The 21,317-nt window shown below is 42.9% G+C and overlaps 1 protein-coding gene across 5 annotated transcripts in view; it reads right to left on the minus strand.

Annotated features, from left to right (window-relative positions):
- The window catches only part of LRRK1 (leucine rich repeat kinase 1), a 133,662-nt gene that overhangs the window by 40,079 nt on the left and 72,266 nt on the right, over nt 1-21,317 (minus strand). For all 5 annotated transcript variants that reach the window (XM_056571789.1, XM_056571785.1, XM_056571787.1 and 2 more), the window contains 12 exons: nt 21,212-21,288; nt 21,000-21,129; nt 17,566-17,678; nt 17,271-17,485; nt 15,793-15,957; nt 15,453-15,625; nt 14,665-14,785; nt 12,366-12,525; nt 11,982-12,258; nt 3,301-3,472; nt 831-994; nt 190-329 (listed from right to left, as the gene is read on the minus strand). In XM_056571789.1, coding sequence (XP_056427764.1) covers nt 190-329; nt 831-994; nt 3,301-3,472; nt 11,982-12,258; nt 12,366-12,525; nt 14,665-14,785; nt 15,453-15,625; nt 15,793-15,957; nt 17,271-17,485; nt 17,566-17,678; nt 21,000-21,129; nt 21,212-21,288 — 1,907 coding nt within the window. The remainder of the gene's footprint in view (nt 1-189; nt 330-830; nt 995-3,300; nt 3,473-11,981; nt 12,259-12,365; nt 12,526-14,664; nt 14,786-15,452; nt 15,626-15,792; nt 15,958-17,270; nt 17,486-17,565; nt 17,679-20,999; nt 21,130-21,211; nt 21,289-21,317) is intronic.

Here is a 21,317-nt window from a genome sequence, read left to right on the forward strand (position 1 = left end):
TAATAAAGTGGTGCTATACGGGATAGGATTCTGGACATACACCTCTTACGGAATTAGTGTGAACACAGACTACGTTCCACCCATTCAAGTCTATGAATTGTCAGGACAGGATGCCAGGATGACAGGGCTGGACACATGATGTGGATAAAGCCTAACTATTAACTGGCCCTTTTTCAGCGCTGGCGTTACCTGGAAACCACTGATCAATCAGGGAGTTGACATGATCTGTAATGAAGGCCATAGCTGAGAAATCTCTGACTTCTGACTGGCAAATGATCTTTATGCCTCCACTCTTCTTCTTTTTCCAGTTAACATCAGATGATTCCACACTAAGGATGATGGAAAATAAATAGAAGGAGATAAATAGTTGACATAACAATAAGCTATTATAACTATTATCTTGGCAACAGCAATATCTTTTGGCAGTTTTTAATGTATTTTTAAGATGTATGGCAGCTAGAGATGAGCGAATTTACAGTAAATTTGATTCGTCACGAACTTCTCGGCTCAGCAGTTGATGACTTATCCCGCATAAATTAGTTCAGCTTTCAGGTGCTTCGGTGGGCTGGAAAAGGTGGATACAGTCCTAGGAAAGACTCTCCTGGGACTGTATCCACCTTTTCCAGCCCACGGGAGCACCTGAAAGCTGAACTAGTTTATGCAGGATAAGTCATCACCTGCCGAGCCGAGAAGTTCGTGACGAATCGAATTTACTGTAAATGGCAACAGTAAAAAAATATTTAGCACAAAGAATTAAGTAGACTTTATGAGTATTGGTGAGTGATGTGACGTGTAAAGTAGTCTTCATGGTAGCGACTATTGTCTCGTACCTCAAGTAGCCACCCTCAAAAGTAACCATCAACCCCTCTTGCCAGTAGATGGTCTGGTTCCTCTTTACCCGGAAGGTGCTACACCGGTTTCGCTGGTTGCCTGTAAAGCTGTACACTGCAGACTTCCTATTGCGTGGCTTTGTATTTTTCTTGTTCTCAAACAGCTAGTAAAAAAAATAAATTTTTATATTATAATTAAAAAATTATCAATACATATCGTATACAAACCAGAGAGATTGCCATAAACAAGACAAAATTATACAGTGTCTAATTCTTCTACTACAATTATTATTGTACTGCTGGATTTGCTGGATTATGTTTGCCTAAATTCCATTAGGAATGTTAACAGCAACTTTAAATGGGCACTGTGAAATAAAAAAAAATGTTTTTGCATGTTGTACATCTTGGCAAAACATTAAACTAATTTACTTCATAAGAAAATGTTACTTCATTTTTATAGAAATCATGGCTTATAAAATCATGGCTTTGTCCAAGCTGAAGCACAGGCATGAACAAAGTGTATTAAGTGAGGGTGGACTGGTACTCCTCTGTGCTCTCTCCTGTCTGATAGTACTCCTCTGTGCTCTCTCCTGTCTGATAGCACTCCTCTGTGCTCTCTCCTGTCTGATAGTACTCCTCTGTGCTCTCTCCTGTCTGATAGCACTCCTCTGTGCTCTCTCCTGTCTGATAGTACTCCTCTGTGCTCTCTCCTGTCTGATAGCCCTCCTCTGTGCTCTCTCCTGTCTGATAGTACTCCTCTGTGCTCTCTCCTGTCTGATAGCACTCCTCTGTGCTCTCTCCTGTCTGATAGTACTCCTCTGTGATCTCTCCTGTCTGATAGCACTCCTCTGTGCTCTCTCCTGTCTGATAGCACTCCTCTGTGCTCTCTCCTGTCTGATAGCACTCCTCTGTGCTCTCTCCTGTCTGATAGCACTCCTCTGTGCTCTCTCCTGTCTGATAGTACTCCTCTGTGCTCTCTCCTGTCTGATAGCCCTCCTCTGTGATCTCTCCTGTCTGATAGCACTCCTCTGTGCTCTCTCCTGTCTGATAGCACTCCTCTGTGCTCTCTCCTGTCTGATAGGACTCCTCTGTGCTCTCTCCTGTCTGATAGCCCTCCTCTGTGATCTCTCCTGTCTGATAGCACTCCTCTGTGCTCTCTCCTGTCTGATAGGACTCCTCTGTGCTCTCTCCTGTCTGATAGGACTCCTCTGTGCTCTCTCCTGTCTGATAGTACTCCTCTGTGCTCTCTCCTGTCTGATAGTACTCCTCTGGGCTCTCTCCTGTCTGATAGGACTCCTCTGGGCTCTCTCCTGTCTGATAGCACTCCTCTGTGCTCTCTCCTGTCTGATAGCACTCCTCTGTGCTCTCTCCTGTCTGATAGCACTCCTCTGTGCTCTCTCCTGTCTGATAGCACTCCTCTGTGCTCTCTCCTGTCTGATAGTACTCCTGTGTGCTCTCTCCTGTCTGATAGTACTCCCCTGTGCTCTCTCCTGTCTGATAGGAGTCCTCTGTGCTCTCTCCTGTCTGATAGGACTCCTCTGTGCCCTCTGCTATCTGATGGCACTCCTCTGTGCTCTCTCCTGTCTGATAGTACTCCTCTGTGCTCTCTTCTGTCTGATATCTGATAGTACTCCTCTGTGCTCTCTTCTGTCTGATAGGACTCCTCTGTGCTCTCTCCTGTCTGACAGCACTCCTCTGTGCTCTCTCCTGTCTGACAGCACTCCTCTGTGCTCTCTCCTGTCCAATCAAACCGAGGCGTTCTAGCCCACCCTCACTTACTGGACTGTGTCCATGCCTGTGCTTCAGCTTGGACAAAGTCATGATTTTATAAGCCATGATTTCTTTAAAAAGGAAATAAAATTTTCTTATGAAGTAATTCTTTTTTCTATTTAATTAAGTTTGTACTATTTGGATACATTGAGGTGTACAGGATATTTCATTTTTACCAGCCTTTTTTCCTTTTTTGGCAAAGTTTTCCTTGCACCCTGCTCATCATGTTTAGGTGGTGCCCACCTAGGTTGGATCTAATCGTTTCTTGTTAGATTGAGAAAGCTCTTTTCAAAGCTTTCATCAGGAAAGACTTTCCTAATACCATAGGAGTAAATGTAATGCCATCCTTGACACTATTTTGAATTCTCTGATAACACTGATCAGTTTGATAGTGGAAGCCATTCCTAAAAAGACAACTATTCACACAAAATAATTAAATCTGTCTGAAGTCATACATTTAGGAGACTGATTTTATAATCATGATGGTAATGATTATATTTATTGAGAACAACTGCATCAATTATTATACGACGTGAGTGTAAATCGAGAAATCACATAAAAAAATCTGAACATACAAACGCACCCTACAACACCAATTAAATATCCATTTCCTAATCGGACCATTCTAATCGTAATCTCACATTACAAAGAAAGAGGTGTCTGAATGTTCACCCATTTTTAGGAGATGATCGTATCTTACCTGAAGATCCATCTCAGACAAACTGATTAACATCCGAGCAATGAATCTCTGCCAAAATCCTACAGGAACAAAACTCATCTTGAACAGCCTCTGAACAGTGTTCCCTGTAGACTGCTGCAAAGAGTGGATATCCAGGCCTGGCTTGGTCGGCAGCAGGTGAGGTAAGAGGTAGCTGTGGGAAACATAGTAAAACATACTAAATTAATAATATATACAATTAATAGATCACTTGCAATAAAGTAGGCCAATATCACAAGGTCTTTTTATTAACAATATATAGACAGTAAACAAAGCATCCAACCATTTGGTGTCTACAGTTTCTATACCATGATTAAGGGTCACTAAGACACTAAACTGGTGGGTATCAGTCTCTGTACTACTTTTATGTTGATACAATAAAGAAGCATTCTGCATTTCATTTGCTGCTGGACAACTCTTTCTTCTACAGTTTCTATGCAGCCCAACGCAGCCCAACGCATCCCCATGGTAAACCCTGTGTAACCTTGCAACAATACTAACTTCAATCTGTTCTCTACTCTTTGCTAATTTACATCTAGTAAGTCATAAAAAGTGGGGAACAGATATACAGTGAGTATGACTGCAGGATCAGACTACACAATGGTCTGAGTGGAGATTGCACTGTACATCCATCATTTACATAAAAAGGGACAGCTGGCTTAGTGGTCTGGGTCCAACAATAGAGGGAAAATGGCCAGGGAAGTATTTTCATTGTAACTCACCCTTATGATCTTATTTGAAACAGTATGCTCACCAAGATCAGCTAAGCCTTAAAGGGGTATTCCGGGCAAAAACATTTTCTCCCCTATCCAAAGGATAGGGGATAAGATGTCTGATCAGGGGGGGCCCGCTGCTGAGACCCCCCGCTATCTCCCTGCAGCACCCGCATTCTATGTGGGTGCTGAATCTCTAGTTTCGGAAACCTTGGGGTTTCCGGGTCTGGGGACATCACGCCACGCCCCCTCCATTCATGTCTATGGGAGGGGGCGTGACGGCCGTCACGCCCCCTCCTATAGACATGAATGGAGGGGGCATGGCATCATGTCCCCAGTCCCGGAAGCCCGGAGGTTTCCGACACTGGAGATTCAGCACCCACATAGAATGCGGGTGCTGCATGGAGATCGCGGGGGGTATCAGCAGCGGGCCCCCCCTGATCAGACATCTTATCAAAAGGATAGGGGATAAGATGTCTGATCACGGGGGGCCCGCTGCTGAGACCCCCCGCGATCTCCCTGCAGCACCTGCATTCTATGCGGGTGCTGAATCTCCAGTTTCGGAAACCTCCGGGTTTCCGGGACTGGGGACGTCACGCCACGGCAGAAATTTGTGCGCCAGAAATTTATCTGTGCCAGGTTTTGCGCCAGAATTGAAAAACCCTGTGGCTGCCAGGGAAAGGGGCGTGGCCTCTGAAAAGGGGCGTGTTCCCGACATTTTCACAAAAAAAAACAACAACATATTTACTAAGGTTTCCACATAAAATGTGGTGGATTTGAGCTGAGGAAAACCCAACAGATCAGAGCACAGATCAGAGCATGTGTAAAAAAAAAAGCAAAGTGTAGGGAAAGTAGAAAGTGTAGGGAAACCTTAGTAAATACCGTGGAAAATAAATTGTAGGGAATTAAAACCAAACAAAGAAACCTACACAAATGAGGGCCAATGACTGTGTCCTGATTTGCAGAATATAAATACTTGCGTGCATTTGGGTCATTTTAGAGATCTTTACTATAGTTCATCCCATGTCCCTAGCCTTGTAAAGGACTTGTTTGCATTGGTCCGGCAGTGGTTGCCACATTTATGCAGCTCCTGTTCTCTATATGTCTTTGGGGTTGAACCAGTTCTCAGCAGCGTGTATTCTTACAGAACGCATGGACACCTCTGTCCTGCTCTATATTAGTGGTTAGGACTGATCCCAGGTATAGGCAGTAAACCTGGAGCCTTCTTATAGTTGACACATAGCTGCAGAGCCTGCTTGCCCCAATCTTTTATCCATACATGTAAAAGTATATGTATATACAGAGATGACAGAGTTGAGTTTGGAGCAAGTACACTGTACTTGGACATATGCATGGACAATGCATGGACATATACAAGGAAGCTAGTCATGTGTGTACACGTTAAAAGTACTGCTCACTACCCAGTGGACGCCAGGGAACAAAGAGTCGACAAGGCCACAGTGAATCTCACCAATGGATTGTAGGAAAAACTAAACATAATAGGTTGTTGTAAAGGGAGATGGGAATAACCTTTTAAGAAGCAATGCAATGTGCTAGCATAGACATACCAAGAAAGTACAAATATTCAGCTAGAACCATCACTAACACCAGGAATCATTTTTAACAATGGGTGTTCCTTTACAGCCTTGGCACTTGTGAAATGGGACATGTGTCCTTTGTTATCATTCCAAATCTTTTCCAGCTTCAATAAAAGTTACAAGCGACATCACAAAACGCAGTGAGGATTCTTCTTTTCCAGAACATAAGATTTCCATTGTCCTTAGATGTCACTAATTTCAGTTCACAATGAATTCCAGAGTTACATGATAGAGATGAAAAGTGCCGATCAGGTTTAATAAAGGCTCATTTCCATTCATAATAGGGCAAATTACTGTGTCCTGAACATCTTTCCAGGATAGGAAGACACTAACTTTTTTTGCACAGACAGATATTTCTTACATAGTAATAAAAATGTAAATGTATTCGGCCCTTATGCTGATAGAAGTGCAATGTACTTCGAGTTTGCTTTATCCTTTTTACAAACAAGTCCTTAAGGTGGATGTGGCCCATGAAGTAAAACAAGTGGCTTAGGCAGGAATACAAATGTTGTACTCAGGGGGATAATAGGAGTCATGCAAAACAGCTAGGAGTAGTAGTCCCGTAGGGAAGCAGATGGTCGTGTCACACGGTAGGGTGTAGTAGCTAACCTAGTCGTCTGCTGTGAGCCCAACAACTCTTGTCAAATAGTGCCCATAGTGCAAAGGGCAGGAATAAGGCCTCTGAACACCAGGATTATGTAAGAACAACTTGTACAACTTACTGAATCTTTTGAACAAATCCAAATGCAATACATTTTCTTTGGCACAAAGTAAAATGTTGCAGCTTTTACAGGAGATGAATGAATATTTGGTTACTGTCACTTTAAGAGTTATACTGAATGGAAAGTCTCTAGAGCATTTTAATACGTGTAGGTGAAGTTACAAATGTAGATGCAGCTGCAGATAGGATACAGTCCAATTAGCTTGCACTATACTGTGGGAGGCCTACACAGGATGGCTTACTGTGATACAATATTTGGACTTTTTAAACACAGATTTGTGCAGCTTGATAACCAGTTTTTTTAGTGCCTACGCAGATGATATCTGTGATGTGTTCAACCACACAGAACTAACTTCAATAACAGGCCAGTGAAGAGATTAGTGAATGCAGAGGGGCCCTTGTTCAACTTTAGTCTCCTCTGGTTAAGATAATACTCTTCTTGGCTCTGAAGACTTGAACACTATGCCTTCACAGTATGGACTGAAACAAAACAGTGGGGGAGATTTATCAAAGCTGTCTATGTCCCGCATCAATATAGACCAAACTACAGAGGGTTAGGCCGGTCTATTCTGAGCCTAAATTATCAAAAGGTGCACGGCTCTTGATAAATTCTGTGCACAGACTTTGAGATCTATGCTTTAGACTAGAGGTGCACCGAAATGGAAATTTCAGAACCGAAATGAAACCGGAAAAAAAAAAAAAATGTCCGGCCGAAACCGATACCGAAAATGACTTCTCCTCGTCTTCTGGTAAAATGCAGCGCTCCGCTCATTAGATTAGATTAGATTCCCCCACATTAGATTGCCAGCTCCCCCACATTAGGTCGGGAGTTCCCCAACATTAGTAGGCAGCTCCCCCACAATAGTAGGCAGCTCCCCCACAATAGTAGGCAGCTCCCCCACAATAGTAGGCAGTTCCCCCACAACAGTAGGCAGGTTCCCAAATTAGATCAGCATTTCCCCCACAATAGTAGGCAGGTTCCCCACAATAGTAGGTAGCTCCCCCCAACAATAGTAGGCAGTTCCCACACAATATTAGGCAGCTCCCCCCACATTTTTAGGCAGCTCCCCCCCACATTAGGTCAGCAGTTCCCCCACAATAGTAGGCAGGTTCCTCACAATAGTAGGCAGCTCCCCCACATTAGGTCAGCATTTCCCCCACAATAGTAGGCAGCTCCCCCCAACAATAGTAGACAGTTCCCACACAATATTAGGCAGCTCCCCCCAACAATATTAGGCAGCTCCCCCCACATTTGTAGGCAGCTCCCCCCCACATTAGGTCAGCAGTTCCCCCACAATAGTAGGCAGGTTCCCCACAATAGTAGGCAGTTCCCCCACAATATTAGGCAGCTCCCCCCACATTTGTAGGCAGCTCCCCCCCCACAATATCAGGCAGCTCCCCCCCACAATATCAGGCAGCTCCCCCCAACAATATCAGGCAGCTCCCCCCAAGAATATCGGGCAGCTCCCCCCAACAATATTAGACAGCTCCCCCCACAATATTAGGCAGCTCCCCCCAACAATATTAGGCAGCTCCCCCCACAATATTAGGCAGCTCCCCCCCCCACAATATTAGGCAGCTCCCCCCCCCCACAATATCAGGCAGCTCCCCCCAACAATATTAGGCAGCTCCCCCCCCCCCACAATATTAGGCATCTCCCCCCCCCCCCCCACAATATCAGGCATCTCCCCCCCCCCCCCCACAATATCAGGCAGCTCCCCCCCCCCAACAATATTAGGCAGCTCCCCCCCCCCACACACAATATTAGGCAGCTCCCCCCACATTTGTAGGCAGCTCCCCCCCACATTAGGTCAGCAGTTCCCCCACACCCCACAGACATACAGCTTCCAGCCATATACAGTGTATGGCTGGAGGCTGTATGTCTGTACTGCTGCCCCCACAGTGTTCCGGTCACCGCTCCTCCGGCCCGGGGTCACATCTACTGCTATGGTCTATGGACCATAGCAGTAGGTGCCGGGACCGGAGGAGCGGTGACCGGAACACTGAACAAGATGACACTGTCACTTACCAGGCCCCGGCCAGCGTGCGTTCTCCCGCGACGATCCTGCGGTCCTCCTGCGTCTCTATGGTTGTACGCACGGGACGTCAGTGACGTCCCGTGCGTACGACCATAGAGGCGGAGAAGCGAAGGACCGAAGGAGGATCGCGGGAGGATCGCAGGAGGACGCCGGGGAATGGTGAGTGACCGCCGGACATCCTTATGTCCCGAAAAGATTTTTCGGGACACAGGGATGTCCGGGATAGGATTAGGAATACTTCTTTTTATGTGCCCGGGCCGGCTCCTGTGTGTGGCTGCAGGCGGGGGCCGACCAGAGCATATAAAACTAATACTGTGTACTAAAAACCAGGGGGCCTCCAGCTGTTGTGAAACTACAACTCCCAGCATGCCCGGACAGACTTTGCCGGTCCGGGCATGCTGGGAGTTGTAGTTTCACAACAGCTGGAGGCCCCCTGGTTTTTAGTACACAGTATTAGTTTTTATATGCTCTGGCCGGCCCCCGCCTGCAGCCACACACAGGAGCCGGCCCGGGCACATAAAAAGAAGTATTCCTAATCCTATCCCGGAGAGCGCAAACCCAACCCCCCCCCCCCACCCCCCCCAGATGTTGCGGCCGCCCCCCCCCCTGCACCCCCCACGAGTGCCTCTGCCACTGGCAGTGTTTGTAACTTGTGCTGTGGGCGGGCAGGGGAGGTGGTCATTATCGGCACATTCTTTGTTGTTTCGGCATTTTGCCGAAATAGCTATTTTCGGCCGATATGTATCGGTCGCCGATATATCGGTGCATCCCTACTTTAGACTGTATTTAAACCTGCTCCAACATGGTCTGACATTTCAGCGTACTTTCAGCCCATGCGACTTGTCGCTGAAAAGTCGCTTTTGATAATTTCAGCACCAATGCATCTTTCTGTCTAAAATAGACTAGAATGCATCATGTTCTAAAAATCCTCTAAAGCAAAAAAGTCGCACATATTTAGACTGCACTGCGACATTCTGTGGAACAAATTTAGACAGGAAAAACCAGTCTAAATCCTTTGATAAATCTCCCCCAGTGACTTGCATGTAGTAGACTATCTTGAACAGTAACCCTTTTGCCTAGTTATATGCATGCCTAGCAGGAGCAGAGATGGGAGATATTGCTCTGCCAAAAGCCAGGCCTAGACTGGTTTGAGCCCACTTCTCTGGGAGGAGAATGGAATAGGAACTCTCCCCACAGGCTTCTAGAAGTTTATATAGGGACAGGCTAGGAAGCATTATGTGACTAAGGCATCATTCATCTGATACAAGGCATATGCATATTTTAAATATTAAACCCTTACACTATTGTTATAACTTAGGGTATGCTATTAATGTAATGTATAAAACAGTTTGCAGGTTAACCCACAGTACCCCACACACAGTTGCAAAAGGTTTCTCACATCCACATAATGTCATATGGATGGTAGCTGGCACTCAGGTATTGGTACATCAGATACTAACACCATAGAGGTAACATATGGCAGTAACAGCAAATCTTCTCAGACCCGAGGTAAGAAGATCAGAAAACCTAAAATGAATCTCCGTTGATAAGGAAAGTATTAGATGAAGGATATCAGAAGTGATAATACTTGAGATTAAGTTGTTATGATAGAATGGTGATACTGAGATTATATACAGCAGGGGGTCTCGGCCCATTCCTTTAGTATAATATCTGTATAAGATGATCAAGTGTGCTATATACTTTCATTTTCGATTCTGCCTATGTCATCTGTAACAGCCGCCTAATACAGATGACCCGTCCCCACAAAGGTACCTGGCCAGCTCCGGTGTATGAATTCAGGCCGGCCTACAGAGTGGTGACTAAACTGATTATTCACTCCCCCGTCCTGTGACATGTACCCGCTGCAACTTCCGGCCCCCATCCTGTAATAAGCTGTCCATGACCACCCCCTCCATTAAATTATATAGACGGCTTTATATTTTCTATATATATATTCAATCCGCAAAGTGACTGTGGCCGTCAACAGCACCGTAAGCACACTAAATTAGAGAACAACCTGTGCTCTGAATCATGTTTGTCACCTCTGACAGCTGCGGCCATCTAGCAGATTAAATATATATATAGAAAATACAAAGCTGTCTATATAATTTAATGGAGGGGGGTGAACATGGCTGACTCATCACAGGATGGGGGCAGGAACTCATCACAGGATCGGGGCAGCGGATACACGTCACAGGATGGGGAAGTTAAGATTAAGCACTCTGGGGGTCAACCTGAATTCATCCACCGGAGCTGGCCAAAATGTCGTCTATACAGTGGTCCCTCAAGTTACAATATTAATTGGTTCCAGGACGACCATTGTATGTTGAAACCATTGTATGTTGAGACCATAACTGTATGGAAACCTGGTAATTGGTTCTGAAGCCACCAAAATGTCATCCAAAAATAGGAAAAAGTGAGGATTATAGAAAAATAAGTAGATAACTAATATAGATATAGCAAATCCTTTCATATAAAAGTAAGAAAGATCTTCTGGGAGCTGTAATCACTGTATAGGTCAGTGTTTCCCAAGCAGAGAGCCTCCAGCTGTTGCAAAACTACAACTCCCAGCATGCCCGGACAGCCAAAGGCTGTCCGGGCATGATGGAGTTGTAGTTTTGCAACCGCTGGGGGCACCCTGCTTGGGAAACACTGGTCTATGTAGAGGACAGGAGCTTCTTCGAGGTCCTGTACAGCACATGCAATGTCCTAAAAAAGGAACATGGAGTCGTCCTTACCTGGTGTCCAAAGGAGCAGCTAACCCTGGCCCAAAGAGTAATACAGAACATGTAATACCTCCCTGTACTGTAGGGGGCGCTACCAGACATCAGTCAGTGCATACACTTCAGTAATACAGGTGTTTTACCAGTAAATTGCCCATTCTGATTGGTCAGTTCATTGACACGTTTCACCGATCTGGACTGTCTGTAGTATTGTATGTCGAGTCTGGTTTCAACTTACAATGGTCCAGAAAAGACCATTGTATGTTGAAACTATTGTATGTTGAGGCCATTGTAAGTTGAGGGATCACTGTATTAGGCAGCTGTTACAGACGACACAGACAGAATCGAAAATGAAAGTGTATGGCATTCTTGCTCATCTTACACAGGTACATTAATTTATGTAAAGTTGATCTTGGCCCTTTAAAAGCCTGATACAGCACAACATCTTCTTGTGATTACGACATACTTTTCTTTTTCTCATAGGAAAAGCAAAGACCACACCTTTAGTTTGCTGCTGTCCTCTCTACCCTAGAAATGTGTTCAGGCTTGAAAAAAAAGCTAGTTGGAAAAAAAGTCGCCAAAATTCATAAACCCCAATGGGCACCGCACTTTGTGTCTGTCTTGACTCAGCAAAAACATCAATAGAGAAAAAAAGATACAGAAAATAGAAGAAGATGGATGGAAAGTAACATGACTGCACACAGTTTTGTAGTCTGTAACTATGGTGCTGCAAAGGTCTGTAAAAACTGTACACAAAAGGTTAGTACATCTTTAATCCTTTAAACCTAACTGTAATAAATAGGGTTTCTATCCTTTTCTCCATCTGTATGCACAATCATGTGGTCAATACACTCGTAACATGTATTCACCTGTTGTTGGCCACAGGAAGGGCAATCTCAAACTTTGCCAAGAACTGAAAGTACTGTTCTTCTGTCTGCTTGGTGAAACCAGTGCCAACTAGCAGCATCCGGAGGTCCTCTGCTTTGATGACCCCATTTCTTGCCACAGATTTTGAGCTTTTAATGTTGATGATCCTCTCCAGACATTCAGAGAGCCAGACAGGATCCAGAAAGTAGAGGTTCCGCAGTCCATGGCTGGTGTCTGGGAAGTGAAGCAAGGTGCCAGTTTCTATAAGAAATCCAATTGCTGAAAGAAACAAAAGAAATAAAACCATGAGGCTGGACGGTGTATAGTATTGAGCGTTTCTAGATAAGGACACCATTAAAACATCTGACGCTAGTTGTTTTTTATACCTGCTTGCATGTCCTCATAGTCCCGGATGTCGTTCCCAGGACTCTGCTCTATGATCTGCTCTATTTGCTCATCTGTCAGATATTGTACCTCATCCTCATGAACTCTTATTTGCTGTTCTCTCACTATGGCTTCCTGCAGGTTCAGGTAGCTTTTGGGAATCTGTATCAAGAGATTAAGCATATTTATTTTAGTTTGAATGCAGATCACATGAATCTACCACAATAACATTTGTAAACTCTATATTCTACAATAGTAAACTCCACGTTATAGCAGCCTTTCTTAAAGGGGTACTCCAGTGGAAAATATTTTTTTTTTTTTAAATCAACTGGTGCCAGAAAGTTAAACAGATTTGTAAATTACTTTGATTTAAAAATCTTAATCCTTCCAGTACTTATCAATAGCTGTATACTACAGAGGAAGTTCTTTTCTTTATTTTCTGTCTGTCCACACTGCTCTCTGCTGACACCTCTGTCCATGTCAGGACCTGTCCAGAGCAGTATAAGTTTGCAATTGGGATTTGATCCTACTCTGGACAGTTCCTGACATGGACAGAGGTGTCAGCAGAGAGCACTGTGCTCAGACAGAAATTAAAAAAGAAAATAACTTCCTCTGTAGCATACAGCTGCTGATTTTTTAAATAGAAGTAATTTAGAAATCTGTTTAACTTTCTGGTACCAGTTGATAAAAAAATAAAAAAAATTGTTTTCCAACGGAGTACCCCTTTAACCTTTTAATAGGTGCTGCCATTTAAACAAACTTTGCATAGATCAAATGTACAAGTTAGTATAAGAAACCTTGTAACATATCTTATTAGACAAAAAAATGCATCTTTCTCCCATTATCAAATTTCCTCTCCCCCTATCTTACTGCTAAATTATTCTACTCTGAAATACAGCTGATCTTTGTCCTGTGTTTGCAAGACAAGCAATACAAGTCTACGGAGGAGGGAGCTCTGGGAGAACTGCAAATTATAGATGAAGCCTACAGAGCAGACATCTGCTAAAAATGCCAGAAACAAGTTATATAATGTACAGAAATAGTGCTGCTTCTCGTGTACACACCCAGGTGAGCTTAATGAAATGACAGCTACACTTTAAGTTATTGATGTATAGAACTTTCTTATAAACGAAATTAGCTACACATCCATGGTAATTTAGATTTTTGATGCAGAAGCTGTGACAATTTTAGAATCAAAAACCCACGAGGTTAAAAAATGCTGCTCTCACTGATTTTAATAAGAACTGTACAAAAAATAAGTGACACATTACTACTTTCCCACATGGTTACATTCCAAATTATAGTTAATGGAAGCTTCAGGACCCATGGAGAGCCATGTTTCAGCACTTCAAAGGGGTGTGGGTTTTGCCCATGTAAACCTAAGTTTTACTGAACAGCAAGTGTCTGTTAAAGGTAATGTTTCATCAAGGACAACCCCTATAATATGAAGCTAGAGACACTGGGTTATAGAAGGGAATCCAGATGGGTACCTCCCTCGAGGAGTTGCTATGGTCCTCTTCTGCATAAAGACCAGGGTGTTTCTAATAAGACATCCTATTTAATGACAAGTGACTACTGTATACTTCTTAATACTGTAATATGTCAAGAAGTGGAATATAATGTTATGGCAATCTACAAAGCAGCCGTCTGCAGCCTCTCAGTTATGCATAATTGATTCTCAAATAAATGGACAATACAATCCCCATATTATGCAACTCCATGTTGTTAAAGGGGTAGTCCAGTGATTAACATATTTTTAAAAACAAGCTAGGGAGGTGTTCAGTAAAAAACAAAAACAAAACAAAAAAACAGAATCCACTCTTACCGCCCTCATACATTCCTCACTGTTGGATTTCTTGTCATGATGTCACACACCTGCTTACACATTCAACAGCCACATAGATGTCTTGCCTCAGCTGCTGATTGGCTGAGAAGGCGTGTGACATCACGCTCCCCGCAAATCCGGAAGTGACAAACAGATAGGAGCGAAGCACTGTTATAGAGGTGGTGGCACGGGAACATGAAAGGTAAGAGTGGATTATTTTTTTTTTTTTACGTAACCCTCTCCAGACTATGCCTTTAATAGTTGCAAAACTTAAAAAATAATATTTATAAAAAAAGAAATGGAAGATACCATCCCCAGACCAAGTAGCTATAGGTGATAACCTGCACACAAGTATAAGCATGCAATTTTGCTGTAAAATGTCACCCTTAAAAGGACAGGCACAGGGTCATTTTTTGTATAAAAGTAATGACCAAAGACAGAGGGCGTATAAAGCATAGGACACTAAGCCAACTTACCAGCCTTCCAACTAGTTTCTGCGACCCAATTGTGCTCCCCACATCTTTCATATTGCAAGCAGCATAGAATATGAGCTGCCGTAAGCCTTCTAGGCCTTCCAATGTCTTGCATGAAAGTTCACTGTGAACAAGTATTTACAAACATTATATGAAGCTATTAAAAAGAAGAACAAAAAAAACAAGATAACCAACAAGCATTTTTTGGCTACATTCAGACTACCATTGCGCCCTGTCATGAACGCCCGTCAAACTCTCTTTTTGGGGGGGGGGGGGTTTGACGGGCGTCATTTTGACGGGGAGCAATGGGCAACAATGGGTTCCAATGGACCCCATTATAGTCAATGGGGTCCCTCGGGCACCGCTGTTTTTTCAGCGAGAATAGCTGGAGAAAAAGACCGTGCAAGCTGTATTTTTTTCTCCTGCTATTCTCCCCGGCGGTCCCGACAGCCTCACAATACAGTGTCATTACAGTAGTGTGAAAGGGGCCTAAGTTGGCCATGAAACTCTTTTCTATAAATAGACTACCTTATTAATAAAACATATCCCCACAACAACATTGTACCTATTTGGATGTTCCAATATTAGTAGCTGAGCAGAATAAAACATTTTATTTGCAAGGCCAACCAGGAACACGTCTAAAATGTCATGAATATTTTATTTAGCCTTGCAATCGACTATTAAAGCATTATTGTAGCTAAAAGATATAGATTAGACCATAAAATAGCAATGAACATCTCAGTGAGGGCTACTAAGGACACAGAACAAGAGACAATATACGCAATACTCACTGCAAGTGCTTGATGGTAATATCTGGGAATCCTGTGGCTCTAGACCCAGAAGGGGAGCGACAGAGAGCCAGAACGTAAGCGCGAAGGGTGGCAATTCTCTCTAAACGGAACTTGGTTTCAATGAAGTCCAGATGTGTTCCAACTACTAAAACCACAGCATTTGGTGCTTTGGCCTAAAGAAAAAAAACAAAGAAACAAAAAATAAACCATGGGATAATACATATTCTCATTACATGTAACTAAAATGAGGAACATATTAAAGCCTTATAACCACCATGAACAGTAAATGATCCCGTGTATCAATCCTATCAGCCTGAACTTTACAATAATCTTTCCTCACCTCAATATTTAAAAGCCAGTACTGAAGATTAGATACAGCCTCCTCCCCCAGCGCCAGGTTCCACACCACAATGTACAAGGCTTTGTCGGTGAAGAAGCATTGGTTTACTGCTGACATTGGAGAAGAACCTCCCATGTCCCAAACATGAAAGTGCACAGAATCAATCTATTTAAACATAAAAGAAAAGAAAGAATAAAGCCATCAATGCATCTATTCATAATAATAATAATAATTACCATAAGCAGAAGAATTTTCTGGCTTTAAGGCAAGCGCTCACACACATGAATACTTCACCAAAATCTGCAATTGCTGCTCAGTGAGAACTGGATCCAACATTATTTGGCTAAATAGTATAAAGCTATGTATCCATCCACAATTACCTGATATGATCAAATAGCCGGGAGGACCTCTAGTAAATCGCTCAGGTTTAGGTGATAATATGTATTTGTCTAACTGTAAAGCCTTTGTATTAGAAATGAGCACAGGTTTCCCAAATCATTGTACAAGTGGAAAAATACACATTAAGGGTAGGGTCATATGTGCTTAATTTTGTCTGCATATTTGCTGCAGTGAATTTTCCTACACATTGAATGGGTAGCAAAACCAGCAAAATACGGCACACGTGTCACTACTCTAAAGGGGTATTCCTAACTTGCAAAATTACCCCTACACACTGAAAATTTCCCTGCAGCTATAGCCTGTGTGTGCGGAGACAAATACAGGAAGAGTGGGCCGCAGCAGGGAGCACACTCGTGAATGGCGTCGGCGCATCCGCAACGTGAAATACTACATGTGACCATATCCTAATATTTGATGCACAGAATTTGATGTTGCAGATTTGAAGCTGTGTTCAGTCATTCAGTTTACACTAAACGCTGCAGCATAAAATCTGCAACTTAAAATCCTGAACATCAAATATGTGCAGGATACTGTACATGTGAATAGATCCTTATTATTATTAAAAATAAGGAAAAACATATGATTAAAGCTCTTGCCTTATATCATCAGTAACAGCAGGACACAAGTTGTCACAGATGCCAACAGACGGCAGTGAACCTAAGTTACTAACGGATTTGGCATAGGCTAAACTAGTGAGCATGTTGTAAGGGATTATCCTTTCTTCACCTTTAACCCAATCATGGAGGTAAGGGCTTTCCTGATGGGCATCCCTTGGTTGCAATCCTAGAATAGTAATCATTAGCTACATCAACAGCTGACATGTAGACAAGCTGGAGAATAGCAATGTAAAACCAAAATGAGAGCTAAACATGTAATCCTGCAGAAAGCGAGGTCAGGGAAGTATCATAGCACAGAGCAAGGCCGGCAGCAAACAGAAGGGAAACCAGAAATCAAGTAAAACTACAACAATTAAGGAGAAAAAAACACTGAACATGGGAATTACCTGGAATGCAGAGTTATAAATGCAACACTATATGAATTTCCTGTATACTTGCCCTTTAACAGACTATGACGGTTACCTTTGCCTTAGTGCCGACAGGTTTCTGCAGCTCCCATCTAGTAGTTCTAATAGTACTTTCTCCCTGCATCTGCTGGGATACTTTGCCAGTTTGTAGAACCTCAAAAAGGGTAGATTTTCCTTGGCGTGGTGGTCCAACAATGATCATCTTGACAAGTGGACACCTCTCTGCTTTCCTCAGCTGGGCACGCAGATATGCCAAGATGGTCACAGGTCCTTTACATAACAAGATGTGTAAACATGCATACCATAGTCATACTGACCGTACATCACACGGACAACAATAAACCACTAACCCTCTTTTCTAATCTCTGCAGGTAGGTTTGTGATATTTAGGTCTTCAAGGTCTAGCTGCCATAAAGATGCAAGCTGGCCAAGTTCAGGAGGAAGCTCTCTTATTCCTGGATTACTACATAAAGAAATAAGGAGTCACAGAGATTAAGACATATATACTAGACTTCATAAATATATACAAATTAATCGGTCCTGCACTCCCTGGCTGTCAATCAAATCCAACCTTTTGGTCTTAGGTCTCATAGTAAAAGCTGGTCATGCACATTAGATTAGTCAACTAGACCTGCCAAATGTTCTGGTCTTGGCCTCCCGCTAAGGGTGTATGCCCACCACATTTTTGCAATACAGTTCCCATATCAGGTTTTTGATTAAAAACAGATTCCTCAAAACCTGACTAAACTGTATCAAAACGTGTGTACAAGCTCTAATCCATATACGGTCAAAGGAAAACTGTCAGCTTGCTCCCCCCGCACTAACCAGCGGTACTGGCTGAAAGTGGGGGGACGCTGATCAGATTGATGCTTACTGTGCCCGGATCCGCCAGGCCGTTCTGCCTATATCATTGTTTTTCCCTATTTGCTAAGGAAGTGCTAACTGGCACAGGCGGCGTTAACTGGCACTCTGACGTCACCGCCGCCAGCCGCAGTGCCACCCAGCTCATAAATGTTCCTCCCCTCCCTCCGCCTCTCCCTCTTCTGTAATGAAGAGAGAAGGGAGGAATATTGATGAGCTGGGCCAGTTAACGCCGCCTGTGCCAGTTAGCACTTCATTAGCATATAGGGAAAAACGAAGATATCGGCAGAACAGCAGGGCGGATCCAGGCACAGTAAACATCAAACTGATCAGTGTCCCCAGCACTGATAAGCCAGTACCGCTGGTTAGTGCGGGTGGTTTCCTTTAACCCCTTAAGGACGCAGCTCATTTTCACCTTAAGGACGCAGCCCTTTTTTGCACATCTGTCCACTGTCACTTTAAGCATAAATAACTCTGGGATGCTTTTACTTTTCATTCTGACTGTTTTTTTGTGACATATTCTACTTTATGTTAGGCGTAAATTTTCGTCTTGGTGAAAAATTCCAAAATTTGACGAAAAATTTAAAAATGTTGAATTTTTATTTAACTTTTAAACTCTCTGCTTATAAGGAAAATGGACATCTCAAATAAATTATATATTGATTCACATATACAATATGTCTACTTTATGTTTGCATCATAAATTTGACATGATTTTACTTTTGGAAGACATCAGAGGACTTCAAAGTATGGCAGCAATTTTCCAATTTTTCAAAACATTTTCTAAATCGTAATTTTTCAGGGACCAGTTCAGTTTTGAAGTGGATTTTAGGGGCCTTCATATTAGAAATACCCTATAAATGACCCCAATAAAACAACTGCACCCCTCACAGTATTCAAAATGACATTCATTAAGTGTGTTAACCCTTTAGATGTTTCACAGGAATAGCAGCAAAGTGAAGGAGAAAATTCAAAATCTTAATTTTTTACACTCGCATGTTCTTGTAGACCCAATTTTTATAAGGGGTAAAAGAAGAGAAATCACCCTAAAATTTATAACCCAATTTCTCTCAAGTAAGGAAATACCTCATATGTGTATGTTAAATGCTCTGTGGGTGCACTAGGGGTCTCAGAAGGGAAGGAGCGACAATGGGATTTTGGAGAGTGAGTTTTTCTGAAATGGTTTTTGGGGGGCATGTCGCATTTAAGAAGCTCCTATGGTGCTAGAACAGCAAAAATAAAAAAAACAACACATGGCATACTATTTTGGAAACTACACCCCTCAAGGAACGTAACAAGAGGTCCATTGAGCCTTAACACCTCACAGGTGTTTGATGACTTTTTGTTAAATTTGGATGTGTAAATAAATATTTTTTTTTTTCACTAAAACGCTGTTTTTCCCCCAAATTTTACATTTTTACAAGGGGTAATAGGAGAAATGTCCCCCAAAATTTGTAACCCCATCTCTTCTGAGTATGGAAATACTCCATGTATGGACGTTAAGTGCTTGGGATTGCATAGGCGTGGATATAGGGGTATTCTACGCCAGTGATTCCCAAACAGGGTGCCTCCAGCTGTTGCAAAACTCCCAGCATGCCTGGACAGTCAGTGGCTGTCCATAAATGCTGAGAGTTGTTGTTTTGCAACAGCTGGAGGCTCCGTTTTGGAAACACTGTCGAACTATATGTTTTTCATTTTTATTGTGGGGGGGGCAGTGTAAGGGAGTGTATATGTAGTGTTTTACCCTTTATTATGTGTTAGTGTATTGTAGTGTTTTAGGGTACAATGACACAGGCAGGGGTTTACGGTGTGTTTCCCGCTAGGAGTTTGCACTGCGGCAAAAAATTTGACCGTGCATGCTGGGAGTTGTACTTTTGCAACAGCTGGAGGCACACTGGTTGGAAAACCGTCAGTTAGGTTCTGTTACCTGACTCAGTATTTTCCAACCAGTGTGCTTCCAGCTGTTGCAAAACTACAACTCCCAGCATGTACTGACCGCCAAAGGGCACGGTGGGAGATTTAGTTATACAACAGCTGGAGGTACGCAACTACAACTCCCAGCATGGTGAGACAGCCTTTTGCTGTTCAAGCATGCTGGGAGTTGTAGTTTTGAAAGATCTGGAGGGCTACAGTTTAGAGGTCACTGGTTTGATTGAAATTCCAAGAAAAAAAACTGTGCAAAGTCAAAAACCGTATGGTGCAAACCGGATGGAACCGTACGCACATACGGTTCTGTATGGCTCCCATTGACTACCATGTTAAAAAAACATATGGCTTAATGTGGTTTTTCACCCGGACCAAAAAACGTGGTAGACTACGGTTTTGGGTACGGGTAAAAAAACGGACAAAAAACGTATAAGACACAAAATGGACTAAACCGGATGATGCATTTGACATACGGTTAACAATGCATACGGTTCAGTACAGTTTTTGACTTGAAACCGTATACGAGAACTGTATAGCAAAAAGGTGGTGTGCATGCACCCTAAAAGGTATGTTGGCATCCGTACACTCCTATGACTGCAGATGTTGTGAGAGAGACAACGTTTGGCTATGCTGAATTTCATCTTGCAAGAACCTTTTGTCCTTTGGGAGATAAGTCACCACCAAAATAGTCTCCCCTGTCCCTATTGGAACCTAGTACACTCGGCTAAGCTGAGTATGCATATGTGTGTATGGGAATTGAGAGAGAATGCAGTTATCTGAAATGTATGGACAAGCTTAAGGGGGATTCTTATCTGGTACATTCATAGCATATCAACTGGTGTGGTCAGGAAGCCATCTGAAACTCCCATTGACTTTAATGGCAGTATAACACCGCAAGATACACTGTTTCCATACACATTATTAATCAGCCGTACAAAAAGGCAAATGACACTACAAGATCTGTGCCTGTGTTACTGGACCCTATTATATTACTTACTTCCCCAGATAGAGCTCCGTAAGACTCTTCAGCTGGCAAACTGACTGCGGAAAGACATCTAGTTGGTTATCATTAAGATATAAAACTTCTAAAGAATCTTTCAGACATAAAGGAAACTCCACAGAGAAACCTACAATACAAGAACATAACATATGCAGTCATCCTTTATCTGTATGTTATTTACATCTTACCATAGCTCTTACAGTACCTACCTGAATCAGTCCCGATTCGTGTTCTGTATTTGGTAGAGAAAAATGGAACCCGCCTTGTCTTCATTCCCTCCTCATTTCTGCAAAGCAATGAGTAAAGTTTATAAAA

This window comes from Hyla sarda, chromosome 4, assembly GCF_029499605.1.
Source record: "Hyla sarda isolate aHylSar1 chromosome 4, aHylSar1.hap1, whole genome shotgun sequence".
Taxonomy (NCBI): domain Eukaryota; kingdom Metazoa; phylum Chordata; class Amphibia; order Anura; family Hylidae; genus Hyla; species Hyla sarda.